Below are 18,342 nucleotides of genomic sequence, written 5' to 3'. Positions count from 1 at the left end.
GCTCAGTTCAATGACGAAATAAATGTAGGACAAAGATAAACTTTACAGCTATTTTGGTGCCTACTAGTCAAAAACGTCTTAGGAGTGATGGGGTTAACTACTGGATAAGCATGTTTAAGCACTGGAAAACAGATAAAAAGTAGGAGTACATCTTCAGCGGTGGTGGCGTTATTGAAAAACACTTCGTTAATAACCATACATTTTGCTCGCCTGTAAGTGTAGAAGCAGTAAAGGTGTAGCGAACTAACCGGGTGCCAAAACAAAGAGACCCCACAGCCCCTCATGTCCGGAAATATGCCTGTTTAAATATTTAAAATGTTGAATGTGAATGTATAAAATATGGCAATTGTTGATTGATGAACTCTATCATAAATTGTGTACGTTTATTGTTTGGAAAACCAAATTAAAGATGTTTTTTCCATATTATACGTTAATATTACAGACATTGTGTACAGGCATAAGGTAAGGCAGCTTGACACTTGGAGGTCCTGCCAGTTGTAGGCGCTGTTCCAAGCAAGCTGCAAAACACAAATCGATTGTTTATTTTGTGTTTGTTTACATTTTCCAAGCGAACAAATGGCTTCGACTTTGCTATCGCCCATGGTGGATTATTACAATGATGAAGAAGAACTTGATAGCGTGGATGACGACGATGATCGGAGTTTTAGAGGAAGAGACTCAGAAGAAGGTAACGTTAAACGAATTGACCCAAAAGCTCCCACCGTCGGGCTCAGTCTACTTGTTGGAAAAGAAACGGAAACGCTCGGTTATTGCATAAATGTACCTAATTTTTAATTCGGCGTTTAAAGCGATCTATGGCTTAGGTTTGGCTGGAAACCGATTTCTCGTATAATAGAATATTTTCGCATTGCTATGCTAAATTTTAAGGTGTCTGTTTCCAAAGCTAGCACAATGCGAGCTGCAGTTGTACACAGTTAGCTTATTAGCTACATAACAAGTTAGCAACCCGCCAACTATGTCCCTGCCCAGAAACATTTAAGAAGCAGATGGTGTAAACAAGACGGAATCGCTTACACTGGCTTGACGTTTCCAGCGTCGGTATCAAATTTGACCCACGGTTAACGATAATACAGTATCAAATAAACTCGTGTTTGTTGACACGCTGCGTAGCTAATGTTTCAGTGGCAACTTTACGCGTGAGGCGTAAATCAGCTTTAACCACATTATTGCTCACACAGGCTAACGTTATTGTGCAATACATAACAAAAGGTAACAGTAATTAAAGTTAAGCTAGTCCCGCCCTGTTTCAGGGCGGACAGATACACCGTTTTAATAAATTATATCCAGGGGTAGGTACATCGCGTTAATTAGCCAACTAGCTACGTAACGGTTGTTCCGAGCATTGACAGGTCGCCAGGCAGGCGAAACCCTGCGTGCTGTGTCCACTGCACTGCCCTTTTCACACTATTCAGTGAGACAGGACGGATTGCAGAGAAAGAGAAAGAGAGGCAGGAGGAAAAGCAAGGCGATGACAGCACTACAAGGTTATCTAGTTTCCTGGCATTGACTTACAAGGGAACAGCCGAACGTATTTTTTACTCCTCCGGATATGCTGATGGTTTTGTTATACCTAACTACGCGAGCTAGGATCGGGTTACCCTTTAAACAGTAGGCTGAGCTAACTTGAGCTAGCACATTAATGCTAACCGAAAATGAAAGCTGCTGTGTCAGCTTAATACGACCGGGCCTTACCCTTCTCATGTGTCGGGTTTTGAAGGTAACACTGACTGACCTCGCTTTGCCGGTGCTTGTAAACTTAGCGCTCACGTTTGCCACATCGTACTAGCCTCGGTTAGACATGTTTGCCATTGGACTGACAGCACGGCCAAGTTAGCCGGGGACCGTTTCTGATTTAACTCACCATGCGGCAAATGCTTGACTCTCAAAGTAAGAGCTACGTTTTATCGCTCGATATTTTAATGACATTGAACCAAATTTATAGCCTGCGTTCCTTGTATTCTAGATGTGCTCACCTTAGCTTTGTTTAGCTGAACTTTTTTCCTGATGTCGATCCGAGAATATAAATAGTTATGATCTTTCGTGGCAAACATATTTTCCCTGCTCTCCTAATCTAACAAACCAGAGGGCATTCCCAAGCAGGGTGTTCACCATTACCTTACCAGTGCCACGCACGTCCTTTGATCCGCACAGATCTCTGCTGTCTGTCTGTGAACTCAGTTGCATCAAGTTTGTCTTGGAAAAGCGAGAAAAAACAATTGTCTCGTGTTATAGCATGCCGAAATGATCACATGTAGAGTATTAATAAAACAGAGAATCGGTTTTGAATATTAGTTAAGAAATTGTTTTGAAATGTGAGCCCATTCTTCTCCTGTCATGCCCTTTTCCAGACACTGAGGATGCCAGTGAAACAGACCTTGCCAAGCATGACGAGGATGACTATGTGGAAATCAAAGAGCAGTAAGTGTTTTGCCAACTGTGGGTCAGCTGTTTTAACCATAATAAAAATAATTTGAAGGGGAAAGTTTCCAATGTTTGCTTTAATGCAGCACGTAGTGGGAGGAAATGTGGTATTATATTTGGTTTATTTAATTGCAGAATGTACCAAGACAAACTGGCCTCCCTGAAAAGACAGCTGCAGCAGTTACAAGAAGGTAATCACTTGGACTTTTTTTCTTTTTTTTCAAACGTGAGTGACTGGTGCAGTTTGTCATGTGGGATTTGTGTGAAGGATGGTAATTCGTTACAGATTTTTTAAGGACACAGCCAAATCTTATTACTCATGGTGATGGTTAGAGATTACATCATTGGGCCATAAAGGCAGTTTCATAGGTAGTTTCAAAGTGCAGCCATCTTCTCTGGCTAAAAAGAGAAACCGATGATAACTAATGACAGAGTGTCCTCTGCCATGGCCAGTTCATTTTAAATCATCAAGATTGCCTGTTGTTTACTGATACAAACTGTTTCTGAACTGCTGATCGTGCTGTTTCAAGGTAGTGTCGCACCCTCAGCTGTTCATGATTTCTTTATTACTCAGACTGTTGTTTCGTGTAGAAACTGTAGTGACATGTTGTGGGCTGTTTGTAAATTCAAATGTAGGTGTAATGTCAGCGTAATTGAGTCCAGACTGTGCATGGGTGCTGAGAGTAATAGGCCTACAGCACAACAAACTTATTTTATTGAAACAACTTGTGTTGGAGTTTTATTAACCGCAGAATTTACCAAAGCAAGTAAAACACTTTCTCTTTGCAGGTACACTGCAGGAGTATCAGAAGAGGATGAAGAAGCTGGACCAGCAGTACAAAGAGAGACTCAGAAATGCAGGCAAGTTTAGCAATATTTAGAGACAGAACACGCTGTGCTGCTTATAATGCATCCACACCAACCATGCTCGGAGGAGATTATTCAAATTCTGGAGTGCTTCCTAATTTAGTTTGGTTTGTTTGGCAAGGAGAGAACACTGGCAATAAACAGTGCTGCAAAACAACTGCTTGGAGGTGAGAGGCAGAAAAAGGAAACTAGCCCAAATTTAAGAATAGGAGGAGGGAGAGGTTACTGGAAAAGTACAGTGTATACCCAGTTAAATACATTATACTCTAGTAAACAGGAACAGAAATCACATTTGTTTTAGAAAGGGCTGAGCTGTCTTCCTCTGTCTCTGCTCCCAACCTGTTCGTCTTTTGCCATTTGACCACTCAGACTTTTCCTGCTCAAAATTAGTAGAATTGGTTTGTTTTGCCCTGACTGTACAGCAAAAAATAAAACAAAATGAAATAATAAAGAATCAGCCCCAGGTTCTGTTAAATAACCCACTATAATGATTAACGAACAGCTGAGCATAGATGTCAAAAGGTTAAAACACAGTAAAATATACACTCCTAGTTATCTGGGGCTTTATTTTCTCCCCTGTTATCAAGTTCATTGATATTTGCTAAAGTTTAAAGTTAACTTTTGCTGAAGCATCTGACTTTTTGCACTGTTTTTGTTTTTTCATGTCATGCTATAAGTCAGGTATAATGTGCTAGTGATTAAGCTAATGACATTGAACTGATGTTTGTTTTACATGACCAGTTATGTTTTTTCTTCCCTTTGCAGATTTATTTCTCCAACTTGAGGTGAGTAAAAATCATCTTGCTAACTGACTGATGTACTTTTGCAGAATTGACTTTTACTTTTTGGACATTACAATTTAAAAAAAAACCATTATTTCTGTGTCAACCTTCTGCAGACAGAGCAGGTGGAGAGGAACTACATCAAGGAGAAGAAGGCAGCGGTGAAGGAGTTTGACGATAAAAAGGTGGAACTGAAGGAAAACCTAATTGCAGAGCTGGAGGAGAAGAAGAAGATGATCGAGAATGAAAAATTAACAATGGAGCTGACAGGTGGTAAGGCATCCAGAACAGGATTATTAATCAGGAACTTGCTGAGCAGAAGAAAGAGAAATGGAGTTAAAATATACAAATACGAAGTTTAAAGTAAGACTTTTCACATACAGCAAATTAAGAGGCTGTCCTTTTGTTTGTGTTGGAAGTTTTTTTTTTTTTTATAAAACAGGAAAGTGCTTTTTGAGATACAGCAAATACTATATCTGGATGTTATTTTTGGATCTCAGTTTGTTGTTATTTCTTTCATTCATAGACTCAATGGAGGTAAAACCTATCATGACTCGGAAGCTGAGGAGACGGCCCAATGATCCAGTCCCAATACCAGACAAACGGAGGAAACCTGCGCCAGATATCCTTCATATAAACTTGTAGTCTCAGACTGGGTACAATTACCTGCCTCTTTATATGAATCTGTTAGGGGTACAGTTTTTAAAATGCCTTCCTTAACTCTTCATACCTCAGCTAAATTATTTGTTAACAGACGAACAGATAATGGAAGATTTAAGAACACTTAATAAGGTAAGTGTTTTGGAATTTGTTGATATTATGCATGTTCCTGCTGAATATTATTTCTGTTTTAATAATTTTCACATCTTCTCTTTTACAGCTTAAGTCACCAAAACGGCCAGGTACGTCAGCACTCACCTTTTGCAGTTAATTTCCTCTCATGTGAATTCTCTAGGTTCAAGAAGTTGTTTGTCATTTAGGGAAATACACTTATTTGCCCTGCTTTCTTCACTTTGATTTTTGTACAGATTAAGCAAATAACAAGTTAATTAATGAGCTTTATAGGTGCCAGTAGGTGGATTTTGTCTCCTGTTTCCAGTCTTTTTCTAAGCTAAGCTAACTGGCTACTTGGTAGAGTGGTATTGTTCATCTCTTCTTTTCTTCTCCCTCTCTACTCGACATAAGCATATTTCCCCAAATGTTTCAAAACTATTCCTTAAAGCATTAACCTATTAGTACATAAGTTTTACTTAGTGTTACTGATTGGATGTTTCTCCCTCTTCAGTGTCTCCCTCGTCCCCAGAGCACGTCCCCTCAGCTCCCATGGAGAACCCCTCCCAGCGTTACGAGGCCCGCATTGAGGAAGGGAAACTTTACTACGACAAAAGATGGTGAATTAGAAGTTTCATCCTCAAAACAGTCAACTCCGTGTATCTCTGACATTGTGCTAGTTTTCACATAGTTTGTGTCACCACTAGATGGCCACATTGCCATGGGTTGGATGGCTTTTGTGTCTGAGCTGGTTCTCAAAAGACATTTTCCAACCACTTTGATGGCAGCCTCTATTTGTCTGGGCTGCAGAAAGAGATATTACTTAGGAGCCACTGAATAAATGCTGGTGTTTGAAGCCACCATTAAAAATACATATTCAGAACCAGAGCAGCATTCTTTTGTGATGCAGATACGAAGCCAATGGAAATGCTTGACCAGACTCAGCTCTGATGGCCTTCGGGTTTGAGAGTAGAGCTCTGCATCAGACGTGTCAGAACATGAGGTCATTTGAAGCAGGATGAAAAAAACAACATAATTCTAACTTATTAGCTGCTGATACAGACAGAGGAAGTTGAGAGGTGAGAGCTCTGAGGTACAGGGTGTGGACTATTCTTTAAAGGGAAAGTCTCATTTATTCATTGTTAAAGAAGACATCACCACCAGAAAGCCTCCTCAAAGAGCTGCAGGGAGACACATGAGTCATTATTCTTCAGTGGGTTCTTAATGATCAAATACTTTGGTTGTCAGTCTCTTCCCTTGGGTTGGTTTTGTCCACTGACAGTTTGAAGCCATTAAAAAAATAACAGACTTTTGTTTTGACTTTCCAGTCCAATTATCTATTTAGTGCCATCTCAGGAGGAATGCGGTTTATTCAGCTGGGTAAAATTATATATTGTGAACCCCTTTCCTGTCTGCACTTGTGCCAATCCCTCACTCCTCACTGTGTATGCCAAATTAATGCTGTTTTTGTGTGTACGTTTGCCTTTTTAATGCTGACAGGTACCACAAGAGCCAGGCCATCTACTTGGAATCAAAGGACAACACAAAGATTAGCTGTGTCATCAGCTCAGTGGGGACCAATGAGGTGAGCTTTAGTTCTTACCCAGCTCCTGTTGCACTGGGTTTACTGCTTAAAACACAAGGTGATATTCTATGTTTTTCTTATTGTCTACCAATCCTGTGAAGAGACCTCTGTCCATGTAGCCAAAACTTGCCCCATTGTTAATTAAAAATCATTAGAAACACACAAGTTACACTGTTGCAGAGTCAGTCATTGTCAGCCTTGGTCTTTTTGATGGGATTTGTTGTTAGTTAGAAAATGACAGAATAGCACCTGTATCTACCTTCTCTAATGTTGTGGAGGACCAGGCAATAGTACTTGCGTGAAGGGTAGAACAGTAAGAGATAACAGCCACAGATTTATTTTACAGATGTTACTAGTACTTGACAAGTAACGCAAGCATTTCCCACTCTAATCAATACAAAACTATCACTATGAAGAAATGATCGCAGGAAAAGGAAAGTTCATCTTTCTGGTGACCACTCTGACAAAAATGTAATGTGAATTTATTTCTGGGACACCCTGGATTTAGTTGAACATGGATAGGGAGAATGCAGTTTGACTGTCTTCTTACAAACTGTCTTGTAGTAGATAATGGTGGTTTACACCGACATGTCTTACCAGTGACAGCTACGCTTTGGAATGCATTATTTCTAAATGACTATGTTGACGGATTGTGTCTGTCTTTGTTCTCCAGATCTGGGTGAGGAAGACGAGCGACAGTACGAAAATGAGAATCTACCTGGGACAGCTGCAGAGAGGAGCGTTTGTCATCCGCCGACGGTCGGCCGCATGAAACATCACCCCGCCCCCCTCCTACGCCCAGCCCCCATCTGTTCATTTATCCATTCATCCATACGCTTGTTCATCCACTGTTTCCCTGTTTGATGCATCTCAGTTGAGTTTGACATGTGGCCTCTCCATCGTATAGTGTACACTACCCCCCACAACACATACACTCCTCCACAGCCAGGGATATCTCGTCAGATTTTATGTTTCCCCACGTAAACCAAACGCCAACACAAGAAAAAGGACTGTTTTCCAGAATTATTTGTCACTATGTGGCATGTGTATGAAGGCAGTTAGTAGTCATAAAGGAGGCTACTTTGATTTTTGTCACATGCTATTAACATAAGTCTCTTCTACACCATGCAGTTTTATTTACATTTATCATTAAGTTATTTCTCTTGAGCAGCCTCACAGAAACCGTCTTCAAGCCTTTCAAACTGTCTCACTGTTGACGTGTAACAAAGCAAGCACTGAAAAACCTTGTTGGCAGGATTTGTGGTATTAACTCTCTACAAAAAAAAAACAACAACATTGATTAGACCTGGACCTGTCTAATAAAACTGCATCTGTTGAGATGAGGAATTGCTTCAGGTTTGGCTGAATATCATTAATCCCTCGAGTGAAGATGTTACAGTTTCCTTACAGGAGTCATGCCAGTTTCAAAACAATACGCCTTTTGCACTGTCATTAAGACATGGAGGCTTGCCGTGCTTATTTGGAGAAAAAAAAGTATTTTGAAGTTTTTATGTTAATATTTTTTATGTCCTTTTGTCATCCTCTCCGTATGTGAATGACCTGGATTAGTTCAGCTGTATTTGCATGTGGAGCATTAAGTTGACTGTTGATTTGTACTGTGTTCCATTTTATTAAAATGTTTTCTGCCTTTGATGAGTTCAACTTGATGAGTTTTCACTGTTTGAATGATTCTGAAATATTCAAATAGGTTTGCTGACAGTGCTATAATGGAGATGAAAAAAAACAGAGGTGAATGTTAGATTCTGAAATTTATCCAAAAAGACTGTGCCTTGACTTCAGCATCCATTTTGTACCAAAACTACAATATGTGATACTCATACATCCTATTTTATCAGAGCATTGTTTATGTTGTTCCTTTGTAACTTGGTTATTTGGAGTAGCTTCTTACTGAGACCCATTTCCAGGTCTGAAAAATATCGAGTAGAGCAGTGCTTCTCACCTTGTTTTGACCCTGAGCTGACACCCCTTAAAGGCCCCTTCACTAAGAGAAACCACTGACATCACTCACTGCACAAATGTGACTCTACCTGTGCCTGAAAAGTACATGTACAAAGCTACATTCAATCCATTTAGCCAGCTGGATATCTCTGGAATATGAACTAGTCAGGCAGCCAGTTGTGGTTCTTCGGGTTTACTGGAAGAGAGAGAAATTCTCTGAGAGGAAAGTTTTCATTGAACAAATGCAACAAAATCTGACTGTCGAGGTCCAGGCTCCTAACATGCTTAGAGCCACATTAGAGATGTGACAGAGCGCGGTGATGTTCAAAAGCAAACTATCCAGTCACCTCTGAGTTTCAAGAATGTTTTCGATCAAACTTAGCATGTAACACAACAGCTACCTTTAAATACATCTGGCTGAGTAAAGAAATGTGCTGGGAGTGCTGATTCTGTTCTGCAGCTAGCACACAATGGGCATCTTTTTCATTTGAAACTTCCCTGGTGCGGCAGGAAGCAGAAAACCAAAACAATGAGGTGAAAGATGTTCAAACGCTACAGAGCTGGGGAGAGCTGCAGAGTCAGGTGGTGATTCTCTTATTATGAGTGATCCCTTTCATATACAAGCAGTTCTGCAATCTGTTGTTAATATGAAAATATTGATATATAGCTACTTTAAATGAGCAAACATCAATGTATAAACATATTTCAAAATATTCCACTGACCTCTTGCAATATAGACATGGACCACTAGGGGTCCATGACCCACTGTTTGAGAACCAAGGTTTTAACGTTCTACAATATTTCGGCAAAACATGCTTATTATAAGGCTCTAACATGTTTAATAATATTTTAAATTGACAATTAAGGATAAAGGCACAGTAAAGACTCATATGAATTGATGTGTATTTCTCAATCTCCACTCTGTGTCATCTGAAGGGGGATATTCTTCCACATCACCAGTGACTCCACATAATCAACCTGACCAAGTCGCTTCACAGTTCCTCCCAACTCACACAGCTGCTCTCAACCTTCCCTCCACTTTGTAAACAGCTGAATTATTTGGCATTCAGCACAGGTCTCTGCCTGCCGAGCAGCCTGCCTTCTCCCTCTTGTGTGTCCTATCGCTTTAACCGGATGGTATGTTTCACTTTGCCTGACTTAATGACACAGCCTGACAAGGAGGGCAATTACTGTTTTGCCATGCTGCACAAAATGCAAGGCTCATCTCAAAAGGCTTGTTGTCCAGAAGCCTGTCAGGTGTGATTGCTCAGTCTCTTGCGAGGGCATGAAATGAGCTGATAGTGAATGTGATGCCTGTCTGCTCCCTTTATTGCATCCCATGTCTGGCTTTTGGCTAACACCAGAATAACATACACTGAGACACTTATGTTAGATCTACAGGGTATGGATTTCTTGGCACCAGCTTCATATCTAACCACTGTGTTCCTTCATAGTTGGCATTTTAATCGATCTGGAATTTGATGCAGGAACAGAAGGGTGACCAGAGGTGGCTGGAACCCAGGCCACAAGAAGACACAAAACAACCACAAAGAGATGAAAATGACCACAAAGAGGGGAGAAATGATTTGCTCCTATACAGGAAGGAATGAGGGACCTTTTACATGCAAGGATCCAGGGGCCCATTTTTTCATCTAAACTATAGGTCACTTGGAGTTACAAATAGATAAATAGATACTAAATAGATATAGTATTTCATATTAGATTTTTTTTTATGTATTATGCTCAATAAATGATGTGACTATTAATAATGTACAGTTTCTAATTGTCAAGAACCAGGGCTCTCTGCCTTTAAATGTGAGTCTAAGACAATTTGCATCGACCCCACCCATACCTCCCACTGTTGCTCTAACTACTTAAATGGGTTTTCACAACTGTTCAGAGTACTCCCACTTTCTTACACATACAGATTACATGCACTTCAGTGGTGTGTCGATGACCCATTTCATTGCTTTATAATCTTCACATTTAACAAAGCAGCAGCCCTCACCCTCCCTCCTTCGCATCCATGCCTTTCAAATGATCTATCCCTTGCTCTTTGGGAGTGTATCAGTCTCAAGCTTTCACTGCAGGTGGCTGTTTATACTGTCTTTAATCAATATGCTGAATAAGCAAGGGAACAGGGAGGAGCACTTAAGCATGCAGACAGTTCTCTGGTGATGAATCAATTCTTCCTCATGCACCATGTCTACCCACCAGAGTGTGTAAAACACCTGCTGACACTCGCCATGCACAAAACAAAAGGAAGCTCTCCAGCCTTCCATGACCAGGAGTCATTACAGCGCTCTGGCTGAGGTTTGGGTTTGTTGGTAAGTCTCGCTGGAGCTGTAACACTCTTTTGGTGGTTATTGCTTGTGTGCATAAAAAGTCACCCAGGGCATCAAAAAAATCCCCCTTGCAATCCCTCACCAGCCCCAGTTCCAGTGCTGAATTCCCTCTTTCATCCTCTTCCCCCTAAATTGAGCATTCGCTCCACCGCATGTTAGTGCTTCGATGCATGGCTACAGGGCCAAGAGCTGCATCTCGCTCTGCGCTATCTGGTGGGACCCAAGTGGGTTCCAGGCAGACTTAGATTTGCCTCTGGTGGTCTGAAGAGATGATGGTAGTTCCTTGACAACCCTGCTAGGCCCTGCATAAGTGTGTGTGTGTGTGTGTGTGTGTATGTGTGTATGCCTGTTCCTACAGTTTATCACTTCCCAGCAGGTCTGCACTAGGAGAGGAATTCATTTACAGTACATGCTTCTCATTTGACTCTTGATATTTGACCTCAGGTTGTGGAATAGAGTTGCAGCCTCACTGGACTACTTGGCAATATTGATCATTTTAAACATTCATGTTGTTAAGCAGCTACTGCTCATTACAAAATCGGGTCATCGTATCAGTTATTTATACACTCACAACTATTCTGTTTGGCTGCTCTTTTGATGTTACGCACTAAAGACAGCATAACATAAAGCAGAGCAAAGTTAAATAAATCATCTGTCTCAGAGGCCCATGCATGAGCTTCTTAAGTTGGTATACTGTATTTCAAGTAACAAGTTTGTGTATTGAAAGATTCTTTTATTTTTTTTGCCAGAAATGTTTCTGTCCTCAGATTCACTTCCTCTGCCCCACTTCAAATGCTTCCAAACAAAACCAGGAGAAAACAATTTGAGAAAAGCTTAACACCACTTACAGAGTTTTCCCCTCTTATTAGAGTGAGGCAAAAGCTAAGCTTGTACAAATTAGACCTTTCTCTGTGTGTTTTTCTCTCACAACCCTTCAGCTAATTCAGAGAGAATTGCCTAATGATGATGGTCCCCTTTAAACAACGTCTATGTTTAGCACTCTTAGCACTTGAAGTGTGTCTTGCAGCCGTTCCTGCTGTTTTAAACGATGCAATATTACCACAGGTTTAATGTTGGCTATATACTCCAGATCCTATGTTTCCACTTCCCCATACTGTCCAATCCCTCCATACACAACTGAATTGTTACCATATCTGACCAATGTTAAGTCTCTTTTTAAAAATGGCTGGAATCAGTGGGCAGAACACAGACTCAGAGTCAACTGAAGTTTTAAAGTATTTATTGTAAAACTTGCAAAGGGTCTTAGAGCTGGGTTGTAAGAGATCTGGACTGAGGGAGGGTTACAAACACAAAGTAGAACTGGTAAACAGGGTGCAGGCACCACGTACACTGGAGAGGGGGGCAGGCAGAGTGTTTGTCATGCAGCGATTCCAAATAGGACTGGCAGAAGAGGATGAGGCTGGATGTGCCTAGCAGCTGGCAAGGTCTGGGTGGTGAACCAGTAACAAAGGCATACAATAGTTATTCCAGAGCAAATGGGTAAACTGGCAAAATGTAAAGCTCAAAAGTAGTAGGACATAGTGTTAATACTGCACTGGGTGACTGAACAATTTGGCAAAGATTGGAGAGAAGATCCAGGGTTTAATGAGTAGTGGCAGCTGATGAGTATCTGATGAGAAGGGGATTAGCAGATGAGTCTCAGGTGTGCAGGTGAATTGGCAGGGGTAGGAATCAGGAAGCCACACCCAGCACACACACACACACACACACACACACACACACACACACACACACACACACACACACACACACACACACACAGAGGCAGGACTGACAGCAGAGAAAAGACAGACCAGACACAACAGGACAGGGGAAAACATAGGAGATCATGGGGAAAAACAACCCCCTAAAACCAACGATCTCTCTGCCTGTGTTCCTCGAGCCACTCAATCACTGGCTGCTGTTTTTTTAGATATCATTGCAATTCTGCACATCTGTCTCTCAGACCCACTATTGTGCAACCCATCACCACCACAACCTCCATAATGTCCAGGGACACTTGTCTAAAGGTTTCCATCAACTCCCCGCTGGCTCTTCTCCACCACTAGTGTCTAGACTCCAGGGATCTGTCCTATCTCCTGTCCTTATATGGGCATACACATATTAAAGATGCTTCACACTGATGGAGTATAATCGCAAAAACTCTCTCTGTTACTTACCTCAATAGATTTTGTTATACACCTCCATTTGATCTCTCTTTATTGAACAAACGGGTTGGCCAGATTGCCCTGCAAGGGAGCCCTGGGGCAAATATGAGCCACTGGGCCCCCGTTAACCCTCTCTTCCTCCCCCCTCTCTCTCAGAGTGTATGCTGGAATATTACATTACCCCAGGTTTATTGTGTGGAGGTTTGATTAAAAACAAACCATCTTATGTGTAATCACCATGTAAGCACAGTATAATCTAAAAGAACAAGTGTCCTCGAGAGCAGGCTGCTATCATGGCTGCTGGTTGTTTGTTTAAGTAATGCATATTCCTGGATTCCTAAAAAATGCAAAATAAATAAAATACCAGTGGTGGAAAGTGGCTAATTACATTTACCCAAGTATTGTGTGTAAGCAGCATGTGAGGTATTTATACTTCACTTGAGTATTTATAGTCCTACTCCATACATTTCAGGAACTATAATACATTTATAATACATGCAAAACATTTGATCATTTTATATTATTTAATGCATTTTTGTAGATGAAACTTCCCAACAGTACAGTGATACCTGATAATTAATGATACATGCATCAGTGTTAACAATAATATAAAATATGTACCGAAATACTGATAGGGGCAATTTTATACTATATTTACTCTTTACAGCTGATCTGCCTTAAAACATCAAGTGCCTTTAAAAATCATAGATGAAAGTCTGCCCTCCATACTCCAGCTTCATACAGTCATCCATCCAACTAAGGATAACTATGGATGTTATGTCCTGTCGTGTCCTGTGCCCTTGTCGTCCCACATACATAGTCATCCAACCTTGGATGAGTACAGGACATGACAGTAGGCAAGGCCAGTATGACTGTCCTTTACATAGAGAACAGGTGATTTGTACAAGGAATGGCAGAAGAATGGCAGGTAATTTCAAAGCACAAATCCCCAAGGGGGAGTTTTTCACTGTCATTTCTGGCACTACTAGCTACAAGGAGTGGACAAGTGCCGGAGTGGCCATAATCACCTTAAAGAACACCCTCCAGGGCATTATTCTTTATACTTCAGGGAGTAATCTATGTGCAGTGAAAAAGACAAGAGAGCAAGAATGATAGAAACATAGCTCTGTTCCAACATTCCACTTTTTGCATTTGTTTATGGAAATTATGATGTCTGACCAGTCAGCTTCCTTCACTACAATTACCCAAAGAAGTGATAGAAGACAAGATAGTAAGCGACACAGATCCACTCCATCAATTTGATATGAATAATTTAACAGGGGAAGAGGGTAACAAAGAATTTAAAAATAAAAAGGAAAAAGCATTGAGAGAATTCATTCCCCATGACCTGAAAATCTAAGTGTGATGTAATATATGTATTCTGTTTGCATGAATACTAGCACTAATGCTAGTGTGGCTCTCTGTGTCATGCTATTTAAATTGCTATTCAGAATGACACACACTGCTGGAGAGAGCAAGCTTTTACAACCACACCATCCTCGATGACCTTGGCTTTCAGCTGCTTCAGGGTCAGCGCATGTTTGGAGATTTCTTTCCCTCATTAGAGCTATTGTGTAGATCTGAATTAATTTTTGACATCCCTGACACCATTTTTTTTTCTATCGCACAACGTCTGAAATCTGTGAATGAATTCCATTGTGATTTTGCCTCTTCAACAAAGAGCGCGTCTACTAATATCCTCTCAGCTTTAAGCAATAACCTTCACACTGACTTTGGTGTCCAGTTGGGAAAGTGAGATCCTTCTTCCACTGATAAGATTTTCTCTGATAAGAGGAAGATATCTAGCGATCCATCTCAGTCTCTCCACACAAGGCCCCCAAAGGAATCAAAACTTTGCTTCCTCTGTAACCTCTCTAGAAGTGTATCAGCTTTCTGCATATTTTATTCAGAGGCTTTCAGAGATAAAGAGAAACATGGTGGGAGCTTTCATGGATTGAAAGATGGACCACGCAGTCATCTGTAAATAGCTATACAGAATAAGTTTGTCATACAATTTCTGCATTCATGGGTGTCTCGAGGTGCTCCATCACCTCAGGAGAGGTCCCTACCTTGAAAAGACAGATCGCGTCTTGCCCTCTGGGAGGCAGGCAGGCATATGGAAGATGCTGCCTACACATAATTCATCTCTCCTTTGACTGGTGCTGTATTTTGATGCAGCGACTTTACATGTACTAAAAAACAGGGATCCTGCCTTTTCTGAGCTTCATCAGATGTGGACATAAGGAATAGTTAAAGACATAGTTTGACACTGTGGGAAATAGGCTCATTACTTTTTTGCTGAGAGTTACTTGACAAAATCAGTGGCACTCTCGTGTCTGCACATTGAATATGAAGCGAGAGCCAGCACCTCCAAAGCTCACTAATTAACACACTATATCGTGTTTGTTTAATCTGTATAAAACCCAAAGTGTAAAAACAACACTGGACTATTCCTTGGAAGTTACCAGCAGAGACTCCAGGACGTGACTACACCAAGCCAAGAAATAACCTGGGACATAACCCCCATTAAAACAGTTATGTCACACTTTGGCTTTGAGAGCCACACTAGCTGTTCCCCCTTGTTTTCAGTGTCTATGCTAGGCTAAGCTAAGCAATGGCTAACTGTAACTTCATATAGTCTAACTCACTAGATGTAGACTGTGGGTATAAACCTGACACTGGGTACCTATTTCAGTCTCCTCAATTCTGTGTCCTGCCTGTTACAATTTTCAATATCCAAGTGGCTGTGGAACAACAACATCTCAGTCAGCAACTTCAATGCTAAAATGACTGGGATTGTGCAATCACACAGTTGACATGTCTTTTAGTGTTTTTGGTGGTGTCTTCTTTGCAGGGAATTTTATATTGTGGGCTTATAACCACCCAAGACAATTGTGGTTGGTTTAAAGAAATACAGACAATCCAGAGCATTTTTCCCCCATAGCAGAATGATGATGGGTGCAGCCAGACCATTCTCCAGCACTGAGACAGCACTGTGGAGATAGGTCGGGCTATCTGAGACTAACTCCATATTAACCACACAGATATGAGTTTGTTATGTCTGTCTGTTCTGTCTTTTGGCAAGAAAGTCAACACACTTATGTTCCAAAATGTCAACTTAGACCTTTAAAAATGTTAATCAGAATGAAGCTATCTGGTTGTGTGTACATCAATCAAGTCTGATATCTCAGACACTAAATCTGCTTTTGATGAACAGAGACACACAAGGAAGATGTAGCTGACTCAGAGCATTAGTCGAGAGAGCAGCTTGACTTTCTGCCCTTGGTACATCCTGTAAGACTGAGTGTGAAGATGTGCTGACTATTAGATGTTGACATCTGTCCTTCTAACCAAAAAAACCTTGCAAGTTGAGGTTGTTTCCCTAGATTACACTCTCAATCATTACAAATCACCCCTAAGGTTTGCATTGTAGAAGACAGAAACAAGTATTTATTGGGTGTCAGCTGAGCTGAAGTGTTGTTCTCACCAAATTAAAACTGTAAATGCTCTAGAATTCAAATAAACTGCCAGAAGATGTGAGTTCACTTAGGTTACTAGTCCAAAGTAAAGAGCAGTGTGCAATGCAACCTACCAGGGATACCAGGACAGATACATCCTCATTTTTTGAAGATGAGTGAATACTAATCAACTGCATCCTGGCAACTGAGGACAGGAGATTAATAATGAATTTAATTATGAATAAGATGAATGTAATTTAATAAATAACATCACTGAGCTTTACCTTAGCAGTGTTTATAAAATGAGCATGATTGTGCTGAGTGATTTCTAAGGCTTTAGCAGAGGGTTGTTGTTACCTAGGGTCTACTAATTCTCTTTTCTTCTGTTACTCTCAGTGTTATTGTCGAGGCAAAGAGTGGGATCACTGCAACAGATCAATATTTTCTTTTATAGTCCTGGTGTAAGCCGGTGGTGGCCTCAGATGCAAAAACAGTGTGATTTCCACGCTGCATTACATATTCATGATTCCCGATCAATAATTAGCCACTCAGTGAACAGTGAGAAGGCTGTGGAAACCAAATGAAGACAATGCATTTGACACCTAGCTTAAAACATGCCAAATTGATGATCTGCTCTCTTGCTGAGAGTATCATCCAAGCACTGATATCACTCTTATGTCTGTACATTAGAGAAGTTAAAGCCAGCAACATTGGCTTAGCTTAGCATGAAGAGGGAAAGAGTAAGTCAGGCTATGCCTAAAATTGTTGGACATAAGCCAATTAGCTTATGCTAATTGGCAACTGGTGAAGAATGTTGAATGAAAGAAGCAAAAGATTTTTTGCTAGCATATGCAGTAGATACTTGTAACTGACTAGGTGATGAGAAATGTCAAACATCAGCTAAAACAGATCAAAAATGAAAGTTGGCCACAAACTGACTCTGTTGCTCCGTGTCTTCTACAGCTAATGTGTTCGCCACAAGGCATTTTTATGTCAGAGCTGTTGGTATATCAGATATTGGAGGAGTTCTTCTGTCCTTAAGTGGCTAAAAATCCATTCACTTTCAATGTTTCTAGCTCAAACCTAAAATTGTGGATAATTGCAGTATTATGAACTTATGACCCTTTGCTTCTTTCACTGTTTCCCAAACGCTGCCTTCCTACCTACGTGTACATTTTGCTCCTTTCCAGTGTTATTAGCGTCGATTGAGCTTGGGACATTTTCTCCTCTTTATTGAAGGGAAAAAAGAGGGAAAATGGACGTGATTAAAGCCCATTGATTGTGAGATGTCTTCACGAGGCATTGAGGAGAGCTCTGAGTGCTTGCCGGTGCCTCATTTGGAGTGGAGAGGAGGGGATAATGGATTCCATCTTGCCGTTCCTGCCTTCTTTATGGGTCGTGACAGAGTCGGGATGTCATCAGTTTGATGGCACCGTTGTCGGTCAGTTGTGACTCTCTCCTCCATACTGACTTCCACTGCTGCAGCTACAGGAGCCTTTTTCAGGGCTGAATATTTGCTGACAGAACAGCCAGTGTGAATAGGTAACAAAGGCACACCCTGCTTCCAGAGATTCAAGCTAATAAAAAGAGAAATGTGCTAGACCATGATATGATACCTCTGCTTCCATTAGCTTTATTAGGACTGAGTGCAAAATTACTTCCAATTAGAGTTTCCTTGACAACATACTGGCTATGCATAATAATATAATTCTTTGTTTCTCAACCCCCGCTTTCGTACCCACTGTTTTTGCACTTGTCAGGAAATTGTTTTGCCTCTCCCCTGGCCTTTCAGAGGTAATTTTGTGTGCAGCTATGTCAGGACTATTGAGAAAAGCAGTTTCTGTCTTTCTGTGTTCTTACATGTGCAGAATGGAGAAAAAGAAAAACGCACAAGGAATCTCTGTATGGATTTGTATGTGTGGTGTATTTCAGAATCTTTTCTTGTTTTGCACTTTGCCTCAGTTA

General features: G+C 40.8%; 1 protein-coding gene across 3 annotated transcripts; it reads left to right on the top strand.

Annotated features, from left to right (window-relative positions):
• The first annotated feature begins 474 nt into the window (after positions 1 to 474).
• suds3 (SDS3 homolog, SIN3A corepressor complex component) lies at positions 475 to 8,101 on the top strand. 3 transcript variants are annotated; one of them, XM_018703680.2, is made up of 12 exons: positions 475 to 688; positions 2,370 to 2,439; positions 2,578 to 2,633; positions 3,232 to 3,303; positions 4,075 to 4,094; positions 4,208 to 4,364; positions 4,618 to 4,713; positions 4,822 to 4,883; positions 4,972 to 4,993; positions 5,377 to 5,482; positions 6,363 to 6,447; positions 7,121 to 8,101. In XM_018703680.2, exons 1-12 carry the CDS (start codon positions 577 to 579, stop codon positions 7,217 to 7,219), a joined length of 957 nt encoding a protein of 318 aa, XP_018559196.1. In that variant the 5' UTR covers positions 475 to 576; the 3' UTR covers positions 7,220 to 8,101. The 3 variants fall into 3 exon arrangements, with proteins under 3 accessions (XP_018559196.1, XP_018559349.1, XP_018559271.1); XM_018703833.2 differs by lacking the exon at positions 475 to 688 and adding an exon at positions 887 to 1,505; XM_018703755.2 differs by lacking the exon at positions 475 to 688 and adding an exon at positions 1,579 to 1,908.
• The last annotated feature ends 10,241 nt before the right edge of the window (positions 8,102 to 18,342 follow it).

Source organism: Lates calcarifer, linkage group LG13 (assembly GCF_001640805.2).
Source record: "Lates calcarifer isolate ASB-BC8 linkage group LG13, TLL_Latcal_v3, whole genome shotgun sequence".
Classification (NCBI taxonomy): domain Eukaryota; kingdom Metazoa; phylum Chordata; class Actinopteri; family Centropomidae; genus Lates; species Lates calcarifer.
Note: the sequence above shows the minus strand (reverse complement) of the source record. Positions and strands in the feature narration are given on the sequence as shown.